Source organism: Oncorhynchus kisutch, linkage group LG6 (genome assembly GCF_002021735.2).
Source record: "Oncorhynchus kisutch isolate 150728-3 linkage group LG6, Okis_V2, whole genome shotgun sequence".
NCBI lineage: Eukaryota > Metazoa > Chordata > Actinopteri > Salmoniformes > Salmonidae > Oncorhynchus > Oncorhynchus kisutch.
The window spans coordinates 36,550,558-36,570,924 of record NC_034179.2 but is presented as its reverse complement, the minus strand read 5'-3'; the positions used below and the strand labels follow the sequence as shown (position 1 = coordinate 36,570,924).

The following is a 20,367-nucleotide window of genomic DNA, read 5'->3' as shown; positions in this document are numbered from 1 at the left end:
TAACGTTACTCTATGGATTGGGATTATAGTACACTTTTCTAGCTAACGTTAACGTGACATGTCTAAACAAAAGATCCCAAGTTAAAGCTTGCAGTTAGCTAGCTGAGGTTAGGTGGCTGGCTTGTTAGCTAACATTAACTTATGTGTATGAAGTGTGTGTAATTCTCAGAATGCCATTTCGAATGAATGCCAAGGAGTGTTCGGACTGTCAGGACCAGGTTTCAGCTGCTGCGCAACGCTGACATCCTTCCTCCCATAGATTGTCTGCCTGTAAAAGCACCACCTGGACTGGACACAGCTAGACAAACTATCTTTTTGACATGATCAGGGAGTTTCGTGACGAAGAGGCTATGGACATCACGTGCCCTGCACCAAAGTCAAGGGCAGGACAGAAACAGACTCTCCGAATATAGATTCACTTGTTCATGCATGGTTTGGACGGACCAGTCATCAGCACTATCTGCAGTGCCTCTATTCACATGACTCTCTCCCAACACACATGCCATACGTTGCTGCTACTTTTTTTCATCCTGCTGCTCAGCCACTTTACCCCTGATTGTATGCATATAACGTTATTGTTCTTATACGTACTGTATATTTTATTTATATTGACACTATCTATTTCTGATATTGCTACTATGCAAGTAACCATTTGGCTGTACCGTTTACACCTTCTGTAGAGACCATCCACTTAGCAGAATATTGATATGTTTGGTCGTGACATGATTTTGTGACATACCACAAAATTATCATGTGACCATATCAAGTCTCCACCACTTAAATATATTGCGAATGCATCTGTTTATGTACTGTACATGTGCATCTCACTCAGGTTTCAACTTGGGTTGCATGACCTTCACTTAAGCATGGAATACTATGTGATAAGTCTAACAGTATATAAAGTATGCTAATGTACTGGTGTGAAGGCATTTGGACAGTGGTGTAAAGTACTTAAGTAAAAATACTTTAAAGTACTTAAGTAGTGTTTTGTGGTATCTGTACATTACTAAGTATATTTTTGTCAACTTTCAACTGCCTCATTGCCTGTATCCGCTACGGAGCCGCAGTCAAACGACCACCCCTCATCACTGTCAAACGCTCCCTAAAACACTTCTGTGAGCAGGCCTTTCTAATCGACCTGGCCCAGGTATCCTGGAAGGACATTGACCTCATCCCGTCAGTTGAGGATGCCTGGTCATTCTTCAAAAGTAACTTCCTCACCATTTTAGATAAGCATGCTCCGTTCAAAAAATGCAGAACTAAGAACAGATACAGCCCTTGGTTCACCCCAGACCTGACTGCCCTCGACCAGCACAAAAACATCCTGTGGCGGACTGCAATAGCATCGAATAGTCCCCGTGATATGCAACTGTTCAGGGAAGTCCGGAACCAATGCACGCAGTCAGTCAGGAAAGCTAAGGCCAGCTTCTTCAGGCAGAAGTTTGCATCCTGTAGCTCCAACTCCAAAAAGTTCTGGGACACCGTGAAGTCCATGGAGAACAAGAGCACCTCCTCCCAGCTGCCCACTGCACTGAGGCTAGGTAACACGGTCACCACTGATAAATCCATGATTATCGAAAACTTCAATAAGCATTTCTCAACGGCTGGCCATGCCTTCCGCCTGGCTACTTCCACCTCGGCCAACAGCTCCGCCCCCCCCGCAGCTCCTCGCCCAAGCCTCTCCAGGTTCTCCTTTAACCAAATCCAGATAGCAGATGTTCTGAAAGAGCTGCAAAACCTGGACCCGTACAAATCAGCTGGGCTTGACAATCTGGACCCTCTATTTCTGAAACTATCTGCCACCATTGTCGCAACCCCTATTACCAGCCTGTTCAACCTCTTTTTCATATCGTCTGAGATCCCCAAGGATTGGAAAGCTGCCGCAGTCATCCCCCTCTTCAAAGGGGGAGACACCCTGGACCCAAACTGTTACAGACCTATATCCATCCTGCCCTGCCTATCTAAGGTCTTCGAAAGCCAAGTCAACAAACAGGTCACTGACCATCTCGAATCCCACCGCACCTTCTCCGCTGTGCAATCTGGTTTCCGAGCCGGTCATGGGTGCACCTCAGCCACACTCAAGGTACTCAACGATATCATAACCGCCATCGATAAAAGACAGTACTGTGCAGCTGTCTTCATCGACCTTGCCAAGGCTTTCGACTCTGTCAATCACCATATTCTTATCGGCAGACTCAGGAGCCTCGGTTTTTCGGATGACTGCCTTGCCTGGTTCACCAATTACTTTGCAGACAGAGTTCAGTGCGTCAAATCGGAGGGCATGCTGTCTGGTCCTCTGGCAGTCTCTATGGGGGTGCCACAGGGTTCAATTCTCGGGCCGACTCTTTTCTCTGTGTATATCAATGATGTTGCTCTTGCTGCGGGCGATTCCCTGATCCACCTCTACGCAGACGACACCATTCTATATACCTTCGGCCCGTCTTTGGACACTGTGCTATCTAACCTCCAAACAAGCTTCAATGCCATACAACACTCCTTCCGTGGCCTCCAACTGCTCTTAAACGCTAGTAAAACCAAATGCATGCTTTTCAACCGGTCGCTGCCTGCACCCGCATGCCCGACTAGCATCACCACCCTGGATGGTTCCGACCTAGAATATGTGGACGTCTATAAGTACCTAGGTGTCTGGCTAGACTGCAAACTCTCCTTCCAGACTCATATCAAACATCTCCAATCGAAAATCAAATCAAGAGTCGGCTTTCTATTCCGCAACAAAGCCTCCTTCACTCACGCCGCCAAGCTTACCCTAGTAAAACTGACTATCCTACCGATCCTCGACTTCGGCGATGTCATCTACAAAATGGCTTCCAACACTCTACTCAGCAAACTGGATGCAGTCTATCACAGTGCCATCCGTTTCGTCACTAAAGCACCTTATACCACCCACCACTGCGACTTGTATGCTCTAGTCGGCTGGCCCTCGCTACATATTCGTCGCCAGACCCACTGGCTCCAGGTCATCTACAAGTCCATGCTAGGTAAAGCTCCGCCTTATCTCAGCTCACTGGTCACGATGGCAACACCCATCCGTAGCACGCGCTCCAGCAGGTGTATCTCACTGATCATCCCTAAAGCCAACACCTCATTTGGCCGCCTTTCGTTCCAGTACTTCAGCAAAAATCGCTGAAGTTGGAGACTTTTATCTCCCTCACCAACTTCAAACATCAGCTATCTGAGCAGCTAACCGATTGCTGCAGCTGTACATAGTCTATTGGTAAATAGCCCACCCTTTTTCACCTACCTCATCCCCATACTGTTTTTATTTATTTACTTTTCTGCTCTTTTGCACACCAATATCTCTACCTGTACATGACCATCTGATCATTCATCACTCCAGTGTTAATCTGCAAAATTGTAATTATTTGCCTACCTCCTCATGCCTTTTGCACACATTGTATATAGACTCCCCCTTTGGTTTCTACTGTGTTATTGACTTGTTAATTGTTTACTCCATGTGTAACTCTTTGTTGTCTGCTCACACTGCTATGCTTTATCCTGGCCAGGTCGCAGTTGCAAATGAGAACTTGTTCTCAACTAGCCTACCTGGTTAAATAAAGGTGAAATAAAAAAATAAAAAAAATGTACTTTTTACTCCATACGTTATCCTTGACAACAAAAGTACTTGTTACATTTTGACAGGAAAATTGTCAATTTCAAACACTTCTCAAGAGAACATCCATACTGCTCCTGATCTGGCAGACTCACTTAACACAAATGCTTTGTTTGAAAATGATGTCTGTGTTGGCTATCCATCAATAAAAGATAATACAATTGTGCCGTCTGGTTTTCTTAACATAAGGAAGTTGAAATGGTTTACTTTTGATACCTACAGTTGAAGTCAGAAGTTTACATACACTTAGGTTGGAGTCATTAGAACTCGTTTCTCAACCACTAAACAAATTTAGTGTTACCAAGCTATAGTTCTGGCAAGTCAGTTAGGACATCTACTTTGTCCATGACACAAGTCATTTTTCCAACAATTGTTTACAGACAATATTTCACTTATAATTCATTGTATCACATTTCCAGGTTGGAAGTTTACATACACTAAGTTGACTGTGCCCTTAAACAGCTTGGAAAATCCCAGAAAATGATGTCATGGCCTTAGAAGCTTCTGATAGGCCAATTGACATCATTTGAGTCAATTGGAGGTGTACCTGTGGCTGTATTTCAAGGCCTACCTTCAAACTCAGTGCCTCTGCTAGACATCATGGGTAAATCAAAAGAAATCAACCAAGACCTCAGAAAATAATTGTAGACCACAAGTCTGGTTCAACCTAGGGAGCAATTTCCAAATGCCTGAAGGCACCACGTTCATCTGTACAAACACCATGGGACCACGCAGCCGTCATAGTGCTCAGGAAGGAGATGCGTTCTGTCTCCTAGAGATGAACGTACTTTGGTGAGAAAAGTGCAAATCAATCCCAGAACAACAGCAAAGTACCTTGTGAAGATTCTGGAGCAAATGGGTCCAAAAGTATCTACAGTGGGGCAAAAAAGTATTTAGTCAGCCACCACTTGTGCACGTTCTCCCACTTAAAAATATGAGAGGCCTGTAATTTTCATCATAGGTACACTTCAACTATGACAGACAAAATGAGAAAAGAAAATCCAGAAAATCACGTAGGATATGTAATGAATTTATTTGCAAATTATGGTGGAAAATAAGTATTTGGTCAATAACAAAAGTTTATCTCAATACTTTGTTATATACCCTTTGTTGGCAATGACAGAGGTCAAATGTTTTCTGTAAGTCTTCACAAAGTTTTCACACACTGTTGCTGGTATTTTGTCCCATTCCTCCATGCAGATCTCCTCTAGAGCAGTGATGTTTTGGGGCTGTTGCTGGGCAACACGGACTTTCAACTCCCTCCAAAGATTTTCTCTGGGGTTGAGATCTGGAGACTGGCTAGGCCACACCAGGACCTTGAATTGCTTCTTACGAAGCCACTCCTTCATTGCCCGGGCGGTGTGTTTGGGATGATTGTCATGCTGAAAGACCCAGCCACGTTTCATCTTCAATGCCCTTGCTGATGGAAGGAGGTTTTCACTCAAAATCTCACGATACATGGCCCCATTCATTTTTTCCTTTACACGGATCAGTCATCCTGGCCCCTTTGTAGAAAAACAGCCCCAAAGTATGATGCTTCCACCCCCATGCTTCACAGTAGGTATGGTGTTCTTTGGATGCAACTCAGCATTCTTTGTCCTCCAAACACGACGAGTTGAGTTTTTACCAAAAAGTTATATTTTAGTTTCATCTGACCATATGACATTCTCCCAATCTTCTTCTGGATCATCCAAATTCTCTCTAGCAAACTTCAGACGGGCCTGGACATGTACTGGCTTAAGCAGGGGGACACGTCTGGCACTGCAGGATTTGAGTCCCTGGCGGCGTAGTGTGTTACTGATGGTAGACTTTGTTACTTTGGTCCCAGCTCTCTGCAGGTCATTCACTAGGTCCCCCCGTGTGGTTCTGGGATTTTTGCTCACCGTTCTTGTGAACATTTTGACCCCACGGGGTGAGATCTTGCGTGGAGCCCCATATCGAGGGAGATTATCAGTGGTCTTGTATGTCTTCCATTTCCTAATAATTGCTCCCACATTTGATTTCTTCAAACCAAGCTGCTTTACCTACCATATTCAGTCTTCCCAGCCTGGTGCAGGTCTACAATTTAGTTTCTGGTGTCCTTTGTCAGCTCTTTGGTCTTGGCCATAGTGGAGTTTGGAGTGTGACTGTTTGAGGTTGTGGACAGGGTTCTTTTATACTGATAACAAGTTCAAACAGGTGCCATTAATACAGGTAACGCGTGGAGGACAGAGGAGCCTCTTGAAGAAGAAGTTACAGGTATGTGAGAGACAGAAATCTTGCTTGTTTGTTTTGCTTGCTTGCACAATTGGTGGCTGACTAAATACTTTTTTGCCCCACTGTATATCCACAGTAAAACGAGTCCTACATATCGACATAACCTGAAAGTCCGCTCAGCAAGGAAGAAGCCACTGCTCCAAAACTGCCATAAAAAAGCCAGACTACGGTTTGCAACTGCACATGGGGACAAAGATTGTACTTTTTGGAGAAAATACATTGTGTACAAAGTACATTGTGCCCCTTGCTATTTGTTAATTATTACATTTTTTAAATACAATAGTGCCGTCTGGTTTAATATAGAATTTTAAATTATTTATACTTTTACTCAAGTATGACAATTTAGTACTTTTTCCACCAGTGGACGTGGCTGGGGGTTATAGCATTTATTTCACATGACCCATCAATTTAGACAAGTGTATCTGGGTAAGCATCATCTTATATTTATAAAATATTTTTATCTGGACATTTTCTGTTTACCTGGAATTTTTCCTTGTGTGAATCCTTATAGAGATGGGTGGGACTGGCTTATGAGGGTGTGAACAATGATGAATGGGTGTAGACAAAGGAGAGCTCTAATAGGTACCAAAACATTCAAAGGCCCTTTTCTAAAAAGTGAGTTTACAACTGTATCAACTTTCCAAGTAGAATTGATTTCCCATTGTTCCTCAAAAAATGTTGTGTATGATATATCATTTTGTAGCTCCAAGTCTCTACTTTTATCCAATGTAAAAATACTGAAAATCTCATTTTGCTATGTAAGACCGAATCCAGGTGGTGAGTCACATATATTACAAACAAAACTATACAGTGTAATGCATAGACATTTCTGCTGATGCCAGTGAAAGCAACACAAGATGAGTTATATAATAATATAATATATAATTCTGACTTGCTGCTTAGAGACAAACTGCAGTGCTGTACCATGATGAGAGAAAATGTATCAGAGAGAATGTGAGAGATAGAGATAGTAGATAGTACAGAGCAGAGAGAACGACTGTGGAGGGTGGAGCGAGACGAGGGATAAAAAAAATATTTGCCACACTGACATATTAAACAGCCTCTCGGAGGTTAATAGAACATTTTAAACATTTCAGTCTGGCAGAAATCTAGCACTGCCTCCTTGGCCCCTCACCACCTACCATAAACAAACAGAAAAACAAGCTCCACAGCCCCTTTATATGACAGACCCGCTTAGCTCAGTCCAGGCCTGAGAGCACCAGCAGCACCAATGAAAACAGAGATTGGCGATGACTCGGTAATGGCTGGTGTCAAGTACTGGGGATTAAAGGAAAAGTTCACTTCTGAACAATGAGAACTACCTCTGACTCTCAGGTCAATGGTGGTACTGGTGAATCGTGAATTTGCCAGGCTTTCTGTCCATGTCCTCTATCTTTCATCAGAGAGTGCTGTGCTAATCAAACGGGTGTTGAGGTGGTGGCACAAAAACATGGGAATGGCTAAATGGACAGGGGATGAGAATGATACATCATGATTCTGGCCAGACAAGAAAGGCTTGTCTTTTGGCCCTGTGGAGCGTTAACCGGGGCTGTTGCTGCTCCATCCTGCATGGGCTCTAGATTAGTCTCCCCAGAGTGGTGATCCACTCCCCAGAAAGAGGGCTATGGCTGGGAGGTGTGGTTGGAGCAGCTGCTCCAGGGAGGCCCCTATGCTCCCCTCTCACCCTATTAGAGAGCAGACTGACCTGGCATGGAGCCCAGAGCAGCCAGGCTTATGTTTGAATAGGACGACTACCTCTGACTCTCAGGTCAAAATGCTGGGTAACCTTTCTGCCCACAGTAAAAAAATGCAGCAGCAGCAAGCAGAGGTGGTTGGTGAGAAGACAAGGTTACTGTAACCCTGCGTGGCTCGTCTGTCTCTGACACGCACCAATGCTTTAAGGTTAGACTCCGGGCACACAGTCTGAATTGGTATGCCCCACTTATCTCGCTTCCTGCTCTTAATGAGGAAGGTTTAACAGTATGACAGTGGGTTTTACAGGCAGACCCGGAATAATGACAGTGTTGCTAATTACCATTACTGCTGACACATGATGTTAGTGGAGTTTGCCTTATGAGTCCACTCCAGAACAGTACAATGTGATGAATTTAACCGGGGCAACCCAGATAGGACTACTGCCAATAGATCTGTCTCCGTTTCCCCATTAACTTTGTCATTCTGTGCTACATTGGCAAGGAGTGCACAGTACACCTTAATCTATCTCAGTCTAGACCAGAGTTTCACTTGCATTAGAACATCCCCATTTAACACAACGAGGAGTTCTAAATGCTGGCAGACAAGCACTAGGTCTCAGAGGTAGAGTGGGAGTCTGAGGAGACATGGCCTAATGTTTGAATCTGTTTGGTCTGGCATCAAGCCTGCTCTGTCACTGGACTCTGACTCCAGCTAGCTACTTCCTTTGCTGTCCTTTTAAGACACAGAATTGCAATTTCTAAACACGTAAAAATACAGCCTGAAGGGGAGCAGAGACCTCACCAACTCTGTCATTTAAACACAACCAGTTCCAGTCTCTCAACTGACACTTATTGTTTCCTCCCCAATAGTTAATTGTGAATCTGCCCTGCAGGCCTGTGTATATGAGTGTGTGACCATTCTCCCATGTCTGTGTGTGCGTGTGTGTGTGTCCCTTCAACACCCACCTCCTCTCCACATTCATTTTCACAGTCTCACTGTAACTCAAGACTTTGAATATTTCATCCAAACCCATCCTTGACATGTCATCCAGTACTGTGGGGCTTCGGAGCAATTAAATGCAACATAAATCTGACAAGCAGACACCTGCTCTTCTGCATCCATGGATCTCCAGGCCTGTCCTCAATCACTCTCCATACAATCTATGTCCTTGAGGCCATCTAAGGAACATGAGACAGCAACACCTTTCTAGGGGTTATCCGGGGGACAGTGGACTGTTTCCTAGGCTGTAGAACTAATGTAGCTTCGGCAAAAATTAAGATAGATATTTGATCTTCCATGTTTGAAGCTTTTAAAGGGGCTATAGTTTCTTCCCTACAAGGATGATGGTAAAATCTAAGGTTTATTTATGCAGGCATTTAGCTGGATCACTTTCACCATGATATCACATCCCACTTGGATCTATTTGGATAAAGGTTAGGACCCTTAATATAGCCACTCAGCGTCTAGAAGATACTATGCAGTCGGACACACCAGACATCCAAATTGCTTTGAGTATTTTTTTTTTATTTTACCTTTATTTAACTAGTCAGTTAAGAACAAATTCTTATTTTCAATGATGGCCTTGGAACAGTGTGTTAACTGCCTTGCTTTGAGTGTCTGACTCATCGCTGAGGATTATCTAGCAAAAAGCAGCCTCAAACGACATGGCCCAAAGGGTTTGAGCTCCAGACTAACACTCCAGATATTCAGAGAAACACAGTGGAAATGTATGTCAAACTCTACAGTCTAGTGCTAAGTACTGTATGACATGGCATTGAGGTGAATGGTACACATGTGTAATCTAATGTAGGGTATGGCCCTGGTGTCACCACTCTCCTTTGCTGATATCACCCCTATCCTGTGCTGATGTCACCTCTCTACTGTGCAGGAAGTGACAGTGTCATTGGTTCCAGACGGGCACCTTGAGGCGGCTGCACTTGAATACTAAACATGCCCTCAACTGAACTCTCTCAGGTAGAGAAGAAAAGAACAGTGGGGTACTCGGAAACTAACAACATGCAGGGAAGGAAGGGAGAAAGAGAAGGCGAGGAGGGGAGGAGAGAGGAGTGGAGGAGAGAGACCGCTAGCATGGAGTTAGCTACGTGGACTAACACCGTAGCAGATCGACCACTGTGAGGGAAAATTAAGGCGGCGGGCTAAAACGCCACAGCTTGTAATTACTGGCCTGTCATTATAGCCCCCCATGGAGAAAAACCCTATTATTCCAGTACACTTCTAAGCAAATACAATAATCAATTCCCTTAGAGCACAGTCATAAAAGCAAATCCCAAGTAAAAAGCAGGTAAGGAGGAGGACTTACAATGGTGAAGTTCATGACCTTTAGTATCCAGATGGTTAAAGCAAGGTTGACCAGGATCAGGATCATTAACAGGAGCACGAAGAAGTAAAGGCAACGTTTCCGCCAGCCATAAATCCCCACCTTGTACACATGTGGTTTCTCTGAGCTCTGGACATTGTTCCTATGAGTGCACTGTTCTTGGGTCATCTGCAAGAGAAGAAGAAGAGGATAAGTGACTTCCTGAAAGTAAAGAAGATGTATTCTGAAACTATCACACCAAAAGCGTACATTCTGGCCCTACTGTTGAAGCCATAGTCAGCCATTGAGTTTGAGCACAATAAAATACAATTTAGTTAGTTTGATTCCTAACTCATTGTCCCATAAGCTTTCTATATCTCCATTACTCTCTCTCTGCACCATTGATGTGCTGATAGTGTCCATTAATGATGATTCTAATTGTCTGCCTGTAAAGTGGGAGAAGACATTGTTCACTTCAAGCACCATAATTATAGCCTTATAACTCTTTACAAAATATAATTTATTGTCTACAATGCTAGGAGTGGCTGGCTCCGACACCAAAGCCAATCACATTTGACAACCACACACATTCACCGCAAACTGAAACAAATGACACAAGACAGCCCCTGTGAAAACTCTAAAGCCAGTCAGCAAAAAATGTGATTTTACTGTTGCATTTCAAACAGGACCAAATACTCAATTACATTCAATTAAGTTTTGTTTACCACTTATTGCACATCTCCAGATTGGCATCAATCTTACATTTTCCAAAGTAAACTTTGAGTTTAGAGTAGAACTGTACATACACAGACTAAGAGCTTGATTAATTGAATATGGGGTGTTAGTACTGGCTCGAACCAAGGCTTGCAGACACTGTAGATCTCTAGAACTAGGGCTGGGGACCCCCAGTGCACTACACAAGAGCAACACACAATCTACAATAGGAGGTAGAGGGTTCCTTTCAGTGACTCTCACCAGGTGGGCTGGTGATATAACAAAAATGAATGTGGATACAGTTGTAAGCATCCCCAGGTGGTGTGTACACAATACACAGTACAGAAACAAACAGACAGTGAGAGACAGGATCTACACACAGCAGTACTGTATTTCTGTAAAACATCACTTTTGTAGTATTAACCATAACCCTGTTGGAGGCCATCGATAAATCATAACTTTGTGTGACCCCCTGGAGTGTCATCTTTCTGTACATCAGCCACATAAACCTCATGTCGTATTACACACTGAGTTAGCACAGAGTCAACTCATACACAGAGTCAACAGCGTCATCTCTCACCACACATTCCAGATGGGGAAGAACTCCCACATACAGAATGATTGGAAAAATTTAGGCAGCTTACAGTTTAAATCATGGTATTTTACACCCATAAAGGGACTGGTGCACAGAAGGAAAAACTGATGCTCCAGGAAAAATACATGGACATTTGGAGGCCCACCAGAGCACTGCCCTATGAGAGCTTCCTCTGACTATATCGCTACTGTCCAACGGGACTCTGTTCTGTTATTAGGAGCCTAAAGAAAGCACAGTGGCACAAAACAAAGTCTGTTTCCGATTAGAGGTAATCCAAGCATTGCTGAATGTTGTTGGTTCTTCTCTCTTGCAAAATCACTGGGCATCTCTCCACTACGCTGTTTTATAAACAATATGTGGATCGGTTACCAGAATCTGTCAACTTCTTCCCCAGTTTTACATTCTGTCCAAATTTAAGGGGGAGTGTATTATATATGCACAATTATGGGAAGAAAATATTGTGCCATATGCCCCTTTTAACTAATTAACATTCACAAGCAGTCCTAATCTTCATTTTCACCACACAAGATTTCTAACATCTATCTTCGCCATATTCTTTGCCTTGTCTTATTCCACGGAAACACTGTTCCACTTTACATAAAGTAGCTAAGTATGGCTAATTTATATCGATTTTAAAGGTCATATAATCACAGTCAACAACTTAAGGAGTGTTGAGTCTGCTCCAAATCTAACAAAGTGTTCTCTCAATGAGTCATAAGTAACTGAGCTCCAGCTACACAATCAACAGAATTAATTAACTAATGCTGGTCTGAAGCCCATGAAGACCTTCATTAACCATTGCTGTCTGCAGGGCACAATGAATACTTTAAGAGCTCAACATGCTCTGTGTTCATCGTCTCTTATACATACATTAGGAGAGCCAGCTTTTCAAAATGGCCACTCCTTGCTTGTCAAAAAGCTTACAAACCTGATTAAGGAAACTTGGCAAGTGTGTCCCTCCCTGGCTTTTTTTTGGCTTAGAATGCCCTCCAATATAATTAGATAAGATACCTCTGAACATCATTGTCTAATGATGTTCTGATTATCTCAGGGCCCATGTACTGAATTTAATCGTTCTGAAGATCAAACCTAAAAAAATCTGTATTCATGTTCAAGAACAGAGGGTGCAATACCAGTGGATTCAAAGACTCAAGTTCAACTTGATTTAAGAAGGAAGAACAACCTGGTCTCAGAGAATTTCGTATAATTCTGTACGACATCCATGATATGTTACATTTGGTATGGTTAGATAAGACAAATGATTGCTTAAGGCAAAAAGGAAAGGAGGGTAGTGAGGGCAGGCACCTGGGCCTAATAACGCGAACACCTAGCAACCCAAAGGTTAAACTTCTGAATCTCATCATGAACAACTTTAGCATTTTAGCTAATTAGCAACTTTTCAGCTACTTACTACTTTGTAGCTACTTTGCTCTGACTTAACATGTTAACTAACCCTTCACCTAAACCTAATCCATTTAGCTAACCCTTCCCCTAACCTAAACTTAACCCTATCCTTAACCTCCAGCCTAGCTAACGTTAGCGAGCTAGCTAACATTAGCAACCTAACTAGAATTTGATGTATGTTTTGCAAATTTGTGACATATAATACGAATTGTAATTCGTAACATATCATACAAAATGGGTGTTAGACATCCACAAATGAATACATACCATACAAAACTTAACATATCATACTAAATTCAAAGATGGCGTAGCAGGGAAGACGTGTTTGTTTTGTCCTCTCGTGTACTTTTGTATTTTTTCGTATTTTTTGTATATATATATTTCAATTTATTTTCAATCTCTTCTCGATTTTTTATTCGATTATACCTTCCGGTAACCTGCCTCACCCAATGTGATACAGAATCGCTATTATTTTCAATTTTAGAACACATTCAAGAATCTCTAGAAGCTAACCAGTGAATTAGCTACAAGCTATTTAGTAATTGTTAGCCACTGCTAGCGGCTTTTACCTTCTGCACAGATACCAGCCCTGTTTTTAGCCTGGATAATACTCGCCTGTCTACCAATATCGCTTGTCTACCAATATCGGACTGTCTCTCCACAACAACGCCGGATTCTTGTCGTAATCCCTGGACCACTACTTCTGATCTTCACAGCTAGCTTGCAGCTAGCTAGCTAGCTCACAGCTCGCCGCTAGCTAGCTCACAGCTAGCTTTCAATCACCGTGGCACCTAGTACCGAAGCTATTCCCTGAGGCCCACCTCCCGGCCTACTCAGCTGTTCACCCGAACCCCACTCATACACGGCTAAAGCCCAAAACTCTACCGGATCCTTGCTGTAAACTCTGGACCTTGGCACCAGATCACCGCTACTACCGATTGGATATAGTGGCTAACGCCACTGCCACGAAGCTAGCACCAGTTAGCCATGAGCCAGGCACATCTGCCGGCTGGCAAACTAAATTCCACAATACCTCTTTCGCCATCTGGCTTGGATTCTCTGTCGACACGGCGCCCCGCCGCACCACCACGACTGGTCTGCCGACGAATACTCCATCCGCTGTGCCTTCAACCGGCCTCCGTCGGAGCAGACGCTACTAACTTTAAAGGCCGTGTCGCTAGCATAGTGGGGCTCCCCTGTTCCATCTACTGCTGCCCCCTGGACACTATGATCACTTGGCTACATAGCTGATGCCTACTGGACTGTCCATTAATCACGGTACTCCATTCTGTTTATTTATTTTTTATCTGTGGGCCCCAGCCACGAACTCAGGCCCTGTGTGTAGTTAATCCGACTCTCTCTGCCTACTCATCGCCATTTTACCTGCTGTTGTTGTGTTAGCTGATTAGCTGTTGTTGTCTCACCTGTTGTTTTATCTATCTCTCCCAATCAACACCTGTGATTACTTTATGCCTTGCTGTACAGTATGTCTCTCTCAAATGTCAATATGCCTTGTATACTGTTGTTCAGGTTGGTTATCATTGTTTTAGTTTACAATGGACCCCCTAGTTCCACTCTTCATACCTCTGATACCTCCTTTGTCCCACCTCCCACACATACGGTGACCTCACCCATCATCACCTATCATCACCCAGTGCCTGGGCTTACCTCCGCTGTACCCACACCCCACCTTACCCCTGTCTGTGCATTATGCCCTGAATATATTCTACGACGCCCAGAAATCTGCTCCTTTTATTCTTTGTCCCCAACGCTCTAGGCGACCAGTTTTGATGGCATTTAGCCGCACCCTCATTCTACTCCTCCTCTGTTCCGCGGGTGATGTGGAAGTAAACCCAGGCCCTGCATGTCTCCAGGCACCCTCATTTGTTGACTTCTGTGATTGAAAAAGCCTTGGTTTCATGCATGTGAATATCAGAAGCCTCCTCCCTAAGTTTATTTTACTCACTGCTTTAGCACACTCTTCCAACCCTGATGTCCTCGCTGTGTCTGAATCCTGGCTTAGGAAGGCCACCAAAAATTTGGAGATTTCCGTACCCAACTGTAACATTTTCCGTCAAGATAGAACTGCCAAAGGGGGAGGAGTTGCAGTCTACTGCAGAGATAGCCTGCAAAGTAATGTCATACTTTCCAGGTCCATACCCAAACAGTTCGAACATCTAATTTAAAAAATGTATCTTTCCAGAAATAAGTCTCTCACTGTTGCCACCTGCTACCGACCCCCCTCAGCTCCCAGCTGTGCCCTGGACACCATTTGTGAATTGATCGCCCCCCATCTAGCTACAGAGTTTGTTCTGTTAGGTGACCTAAACTGGGATATGCTTAACACCCAAGCAGTCCTACAATCTAAGCTAGATGCCCTCAATCTCACACAAATCATCAAGGAACCCACCAGGTACAACCTTAAATCTGTAAAAAAGGGCATCCTCATAGACGTTATCCTGACCAACTGGCCCTCCAAATACACCTCCTCTGTCTTCAATCAGGATCCCACCAGGTACAACCCTAAATCTGTAAACAAGGGCACCCTCAGACGTCGCAGTTGTAAATGAGAACTTGTTCTCAACTAGCCTACCTGGTTAAATAAAGGTGAAATAAAAAAAATAATAAAAAATGGGCATCTCGGATTTACTTACAGAATCATACAAAATGCTCTGAGACCAGTTTGGGAAGAAACATCAATGCTGTTGCAGTACAGGCCAAATGTACTTCTCTTCATGTATTGATTTTTAGGTCACCAAAGTTAAAAAGCCCTACAATTGCCATAATATTATTTGATTTACTGTAGATCTCGCTGCATATCTGAGCGACCACAAGCAGAGCAGAGTAGATCTCAGCCAAACTATTTCAATCTGCTTTAAACTGACACTACTTAAAAAAATGTTTGGGGGGAATTACATGGGCTAGGGGTTGAGAGGAGCAGCGCCCCACTGTGATTAAGACATGGGAAAAGAGAGAGAGAGCGAGAGAAAAGGAGCAGAGAGAGAAAGATGGAGCAGAGAAACCCTCCCACAGATCAGCCTATAATGTGGTGACAGGTCAGAGGGAGTCAAGCGCACAACACCCCTCGCCTCCTATCGCCTCCCTCCCTTGGGAAAAGACAGTGATGGCAAATTGCATTTCTCTGCGCTGGAATCTTTTCTCTCGCTTGCTCTCTATACTGTGAGAGGTTAAAACCTTAATCCTTAGATTGTCATAAGCACTGTGGCAGTTTTTTTAATAACAGGTCACAGCCACTGAGGTGTAAACAGTGTACTACAATTGCATCCAAGAAGAGTCTCTGGAGCAGGGCTATGATGTGGAAACTGTATTGAAATGAGTCTGTTGCTCATTAATATTGTGACATTCACACATGTTGCAGGAGACGGTATACTGACATTTCAGCTTATAATCAAAATTATACACAGTACATGCCATGCAAAAACAGTACATGAAATGAAAATGTTATGAAAAATATAGAAAAACAACTATCAGCTATCTATAAATAGCTATAGATACCCACTGTTGTTTCATGCCCATCTCTTACATGAAACGGTTAGCATGGAGCCAGAGAATATGAAACACCAGGAGCTGAAAGCTGTCTTTAACCAGATGGCATACTAGTTCTCTCACCACTAAAATCACAAAATGTTCTTCAGAGAGCCAAGTATTGCTCCCTTTCCCTGTGTGCATTTACATAGTGCTTACAGTAGAATTAGACAAAACACAATCCCAATGCTTTTCAGGAGCACCCTGATAAAAACCTAAAACATTTTCCAAGCAACCCACATGAAAAAATAATGCAGTTTACTATAGAATATTATAGTACTTACTATAGCATTTTGTAGTAAACTTAGTACACTGTAGAGTACTATATTCCACACTGTAGAATCTCTTGATTATGTGTAATACTTACTATACAATTTTGTATTACACTGGAGGATACTATACTACCCACTGTATCCTTGATAATATATTGCTTACTTTAGAATTGTTTAGTATACTGTAGTATCTCTTGATCATGTGTAGTATAGCATTTTATAGTATACTGTAGCCAGGTGAAATTGGACGTCTATCCATGTCCTGAGGATGTCTGGAAATGCCTTCAAAATCGGCCACTAGGGGCAACAGTGAGTGCTATTACCATCAAGTATGCTTGGGTTTTGCTAGCACATTGTGGATGGGGATGATGAATCAGAAGGTTGCGTGTTCGTTCCCAGTTGGGGACACTGTTTTTTATTTATTTTTATTTTAACCCTATCCCAAACGTTAACCCTTACCTTAACCATTTGGAATGAGTGCCTAAACTTAATGTTTAAAACAAATACTTCCACCCAGGTCGGCTGTCATATTTAAAGAATATACAGATGATGGTACAGTCTGCATGCAGGTCATGCTTTGTATACATAACAGGCTGTTATTACACTTTGCAAAATTGCACAATGCGATAGATTATTGCAGGCCAAATGTGGGACATGAAACCCTTATTTGAGAAGGGCATGGTTGTCCTGTATGGCTCAGTTGGTAGAGGATGGCGCTTACACCGCCAGGGTTGTGGGTTTGATTCCTGGGGCCAGCCAAAATGTATACACGCATGAATGTAAGTCGCTTTGAATAAAAGTGTTTGATAAATTGTTTTCTTTTACTTAACTAGGCAAGTCAGTTAAGAACAAATTCTTATTTTCAATGACGGCCTAGCAACAGTGGGTTAACTGCCTTGTTCAGGGTCAGAAAGACAGATTTTTACCTTGTCAGCTCTGTGATTCGATCTTGCAACCTTTCGGTTACACGTCCAACTCTCTAACCACTAGTCTACCTGCCGCCCCAATGGCATATATTATTGTTCCCTCCTTATCCTTTACTTATAGCTCTTTAGTAGGCACAGTACCATCCCACACTGGAGACAGTTTCTATACATTGATACCACAACCTTTTATACCAGTCAGTCATTCTGCTCAATAACAGGACTTTGCAGACTAAAGTAGACAAAGAGAGAGAGGCCAGAGTTGACCCTGTTTGCCGTGTACTCAGGAAGGAACTGTCAGGAGGGAGAAGGACTGAGAGGCACCATAGACAACACATGCAACTATACTTAGTATCCATACACTTACAGAGAGAAACACCTCTGAAAGCTTTGGTGTTATATGAAGAAAATAACTGCACTCTACCTCAAGTGATCTGAATGAGACTCAGTAGTATTTTGCATTGCTTTAAAACCAGCACAGCAGTCAGTAAAACTGTGTATTGATTGTTTAAAAGACAAAAAATAACCTGTGCAGGCAGATGACACCTATTTAAAAGGCATCGGGTGACTAGTTGTAGTTAGGGAATTAATATTAAAGGAAGTGATCAATATGACTCAATTAATGCCTTCATCATAAAAACTTTATGAGCCCATTCCAAGAGGGGTGAGTGACTCTTTAGGACAATTGGATTTGACTGCTGCGCCCCAATTATATTTTATAGTGAGTTGGTGCACCCTAATGAAGGCCTAATGATCTGGAGAGTGACAAGAAACAGCCGATGGAGGAGCTGCTTGCACAATGTCAAGCCAGGATATATGTTACTCATCAAACTGCCAGAACTAAACAAAAATAAAACTAACTCTCAATATGCCCATTTTTAAACATCTCCCAAGAATAGAATATAAAGAATATCAACAACACTAATATAAAGAGATGTGGAAAGCAGTTTTCACAGGAACTACTTTTGTAGCATCTTGCCAAACTCAACTGGGAAGCACTGGGCATCATGTGGTAACTATTCAAATGTATAATCCACACATTATCACAAGAGGCATATCTCTGCCTCTTTCTTACACTCTTCCCTTCAATCTCTTTCACTTTTTCCTCTCTCTCACTATCTGTCTCTTTCTACTCTCCCTCTCTTGCTCTCCTCTCTCTCTCTCTCTCTCTCTGATTTCCAGTGGGCAGAGAAAACATCAGTACACAGTCTAGCTAAATGTTAAACAGATGAGAAGGAGCTCTCATTTTGAAGTGTGTCTGTGCTACATACTGAGCCTTGGCACAGATCCTTCTGAGAAAAGCTCAGACATCTTCAACAAGCGCTGTCTCTGGGGCAGACTGGAAAGGAGCTGTTGATTCTCACAGGATTTACATACACATTTGATACAGAGGAAAGAACACCTATCTGGCTTGTTTGCACACTACAAATACAGGAATGCACAGTACAATGCACAATAGAGTTTGCAATGCCCAGCTGAGATTGCATACCAAGGCAATACTGTGCACGTGAGATCTGTAGGTGATTTTATTCAGTAACTTTATACAGAATGAATAACACAACATTTGTCCCCATCTCTGTCATGTCAGGTTAATGCTTGCCAGGCTGTGTTTATCCCTATGAGGAAATAGCTAATTATCACACCTCCTCTTCTACTCCTGACACCCGCCCCTCTGCCTTTGACTCACGTGGTCACAGCAAATATCAACATCGCGAATAAACACTCAACACCTGCTTGGATCCTCGTTGCTATATAAGGGTTTAGGACTGTCCCAATGGACACACAGCATCTGTTGTTCACAACACTATATTGGGAAGGGTATCTCTCAAAGACCGCCAATCCCACCCCGAACCCAGCCCACACACATAGACATACCAGTAGCCACAACCCCCTCCTACACTGCTGAAACTACAGTCAGTAGTAAAGTAGTAAAGTATGTAACTCTTCTCAGTGGACCCCCACAACCATAAGCCTGCTGCCTGAACTATTTCCACAGTAAGTTACTTATTTATAGGAACATGTATCCCATAGGGGCAAAGTAATTGAAACAAAATAATGCCGACAGGACTGATATGGTGAAGTTGGCCAGTCAGTCCCAGCGTACGATCGCTAGCGGCTGTGAGGAGAGAGTTACAGAGCAACACCCTTGAAAATCTTTATGCGATGAATTTTTCAGAAAAAGTTTGGGCAATCCGCCTCCGTAACTTCTCCTGGAAACACATACATTCCCCGCCTCAGTCCAGAGGTCTCCCTGAACAATGGTTCTAAAATAGACTTTAGTGAGTGCTGGGAAAAACATGAAGCAAAAACAAACAGTTACTGAGACAAACTAAAATGACTCTTTTCAAAAGAGAAGGGCAAACTTAATTTAGTTTCTTCTGAACAATGAGGCAATAGTGTTCTAAATAAAGAGCAGTCTTCTTCACGCCTACTCCCCATTCCATCACTCATCAACATTATGAGTAGCAAACTTAAAAGTCCCTGTAAAACAAAAGACAGGAACTGAGCGGGAAAAAACTTACCTCTCCCCCTGTCTTGCTCTCCTTCTCCTATCCCTCTCTCTGTCTCTCACTCAGGGCTCTCAGTGATCTCTCACTAAATCAGGGTGTGTCAGGCAGATAAAAGGAGATTGAGCTCCTCTTAAAAAGCTGCATGACAGACTCCAGGCAGCCCCCTTGTCAGCTTTTCCAATAACATGTCCCTGCCCAAGTCGTGAGGTATTTCCTGGACACTACGCACACTCCGTTATCCAAGAGGTCTCGTTGGAGGCTACTCTACTCCACTCTGCTCTGCTACTCGTGGGGACTAGAGATTCTGCACCACTCTGCTAAGGCTGCTAGGGCTGAGTTACAGCCTTATGGTCGCCAGACAGATTTAGAAGCCCAGACACATGTGGGAAGTTAAAGAGGCAAGGCTGCCTGGATTGTGACAAGCCTTTCTGACGGTGTGTGTGTGTGTGTATGTGTGTGTGTGTGAAAGAGGGACTGGAAGAATAGAAAAAATACATTCCCCTC

General features: G+C 43.1%; 1 protein-coding gene across 2 annotated transcripts in view; it reads right to left on the bottom strand.

Annotated features, from left to right (window-relative positions):
• Nucleotides 1-20,367, bottom strand: part of LOC109892766 (delta-sarcoglycan-like) — a 313,752-nt gene that overhangs the window by 74,664 nt on the left and 218,721 nt on the right. Inside the window, exons 1-2 of one of the 2 annotated variants that reach the window (XM_020485531.2) lie at nt 19,876-20,227; nt 9,903-10,088 (exon numbers count right to left, since the gene is read on the bottom strand). In XM_020485531.2, coding sequence (XP_020341120.1) covers nt 9,903-10,088 — 186 coding nt within the window. In that variant the 5' untranslated portion in view covers nt 19,876-20,227. Of the gene's footprint in view, nt 1-9,902; nt 10,089-19,875; nt 20,228-20,367 lie in introns of those variants that run through there. The other variant, XM_020485532.2, reaches the window with a different exon arrangement.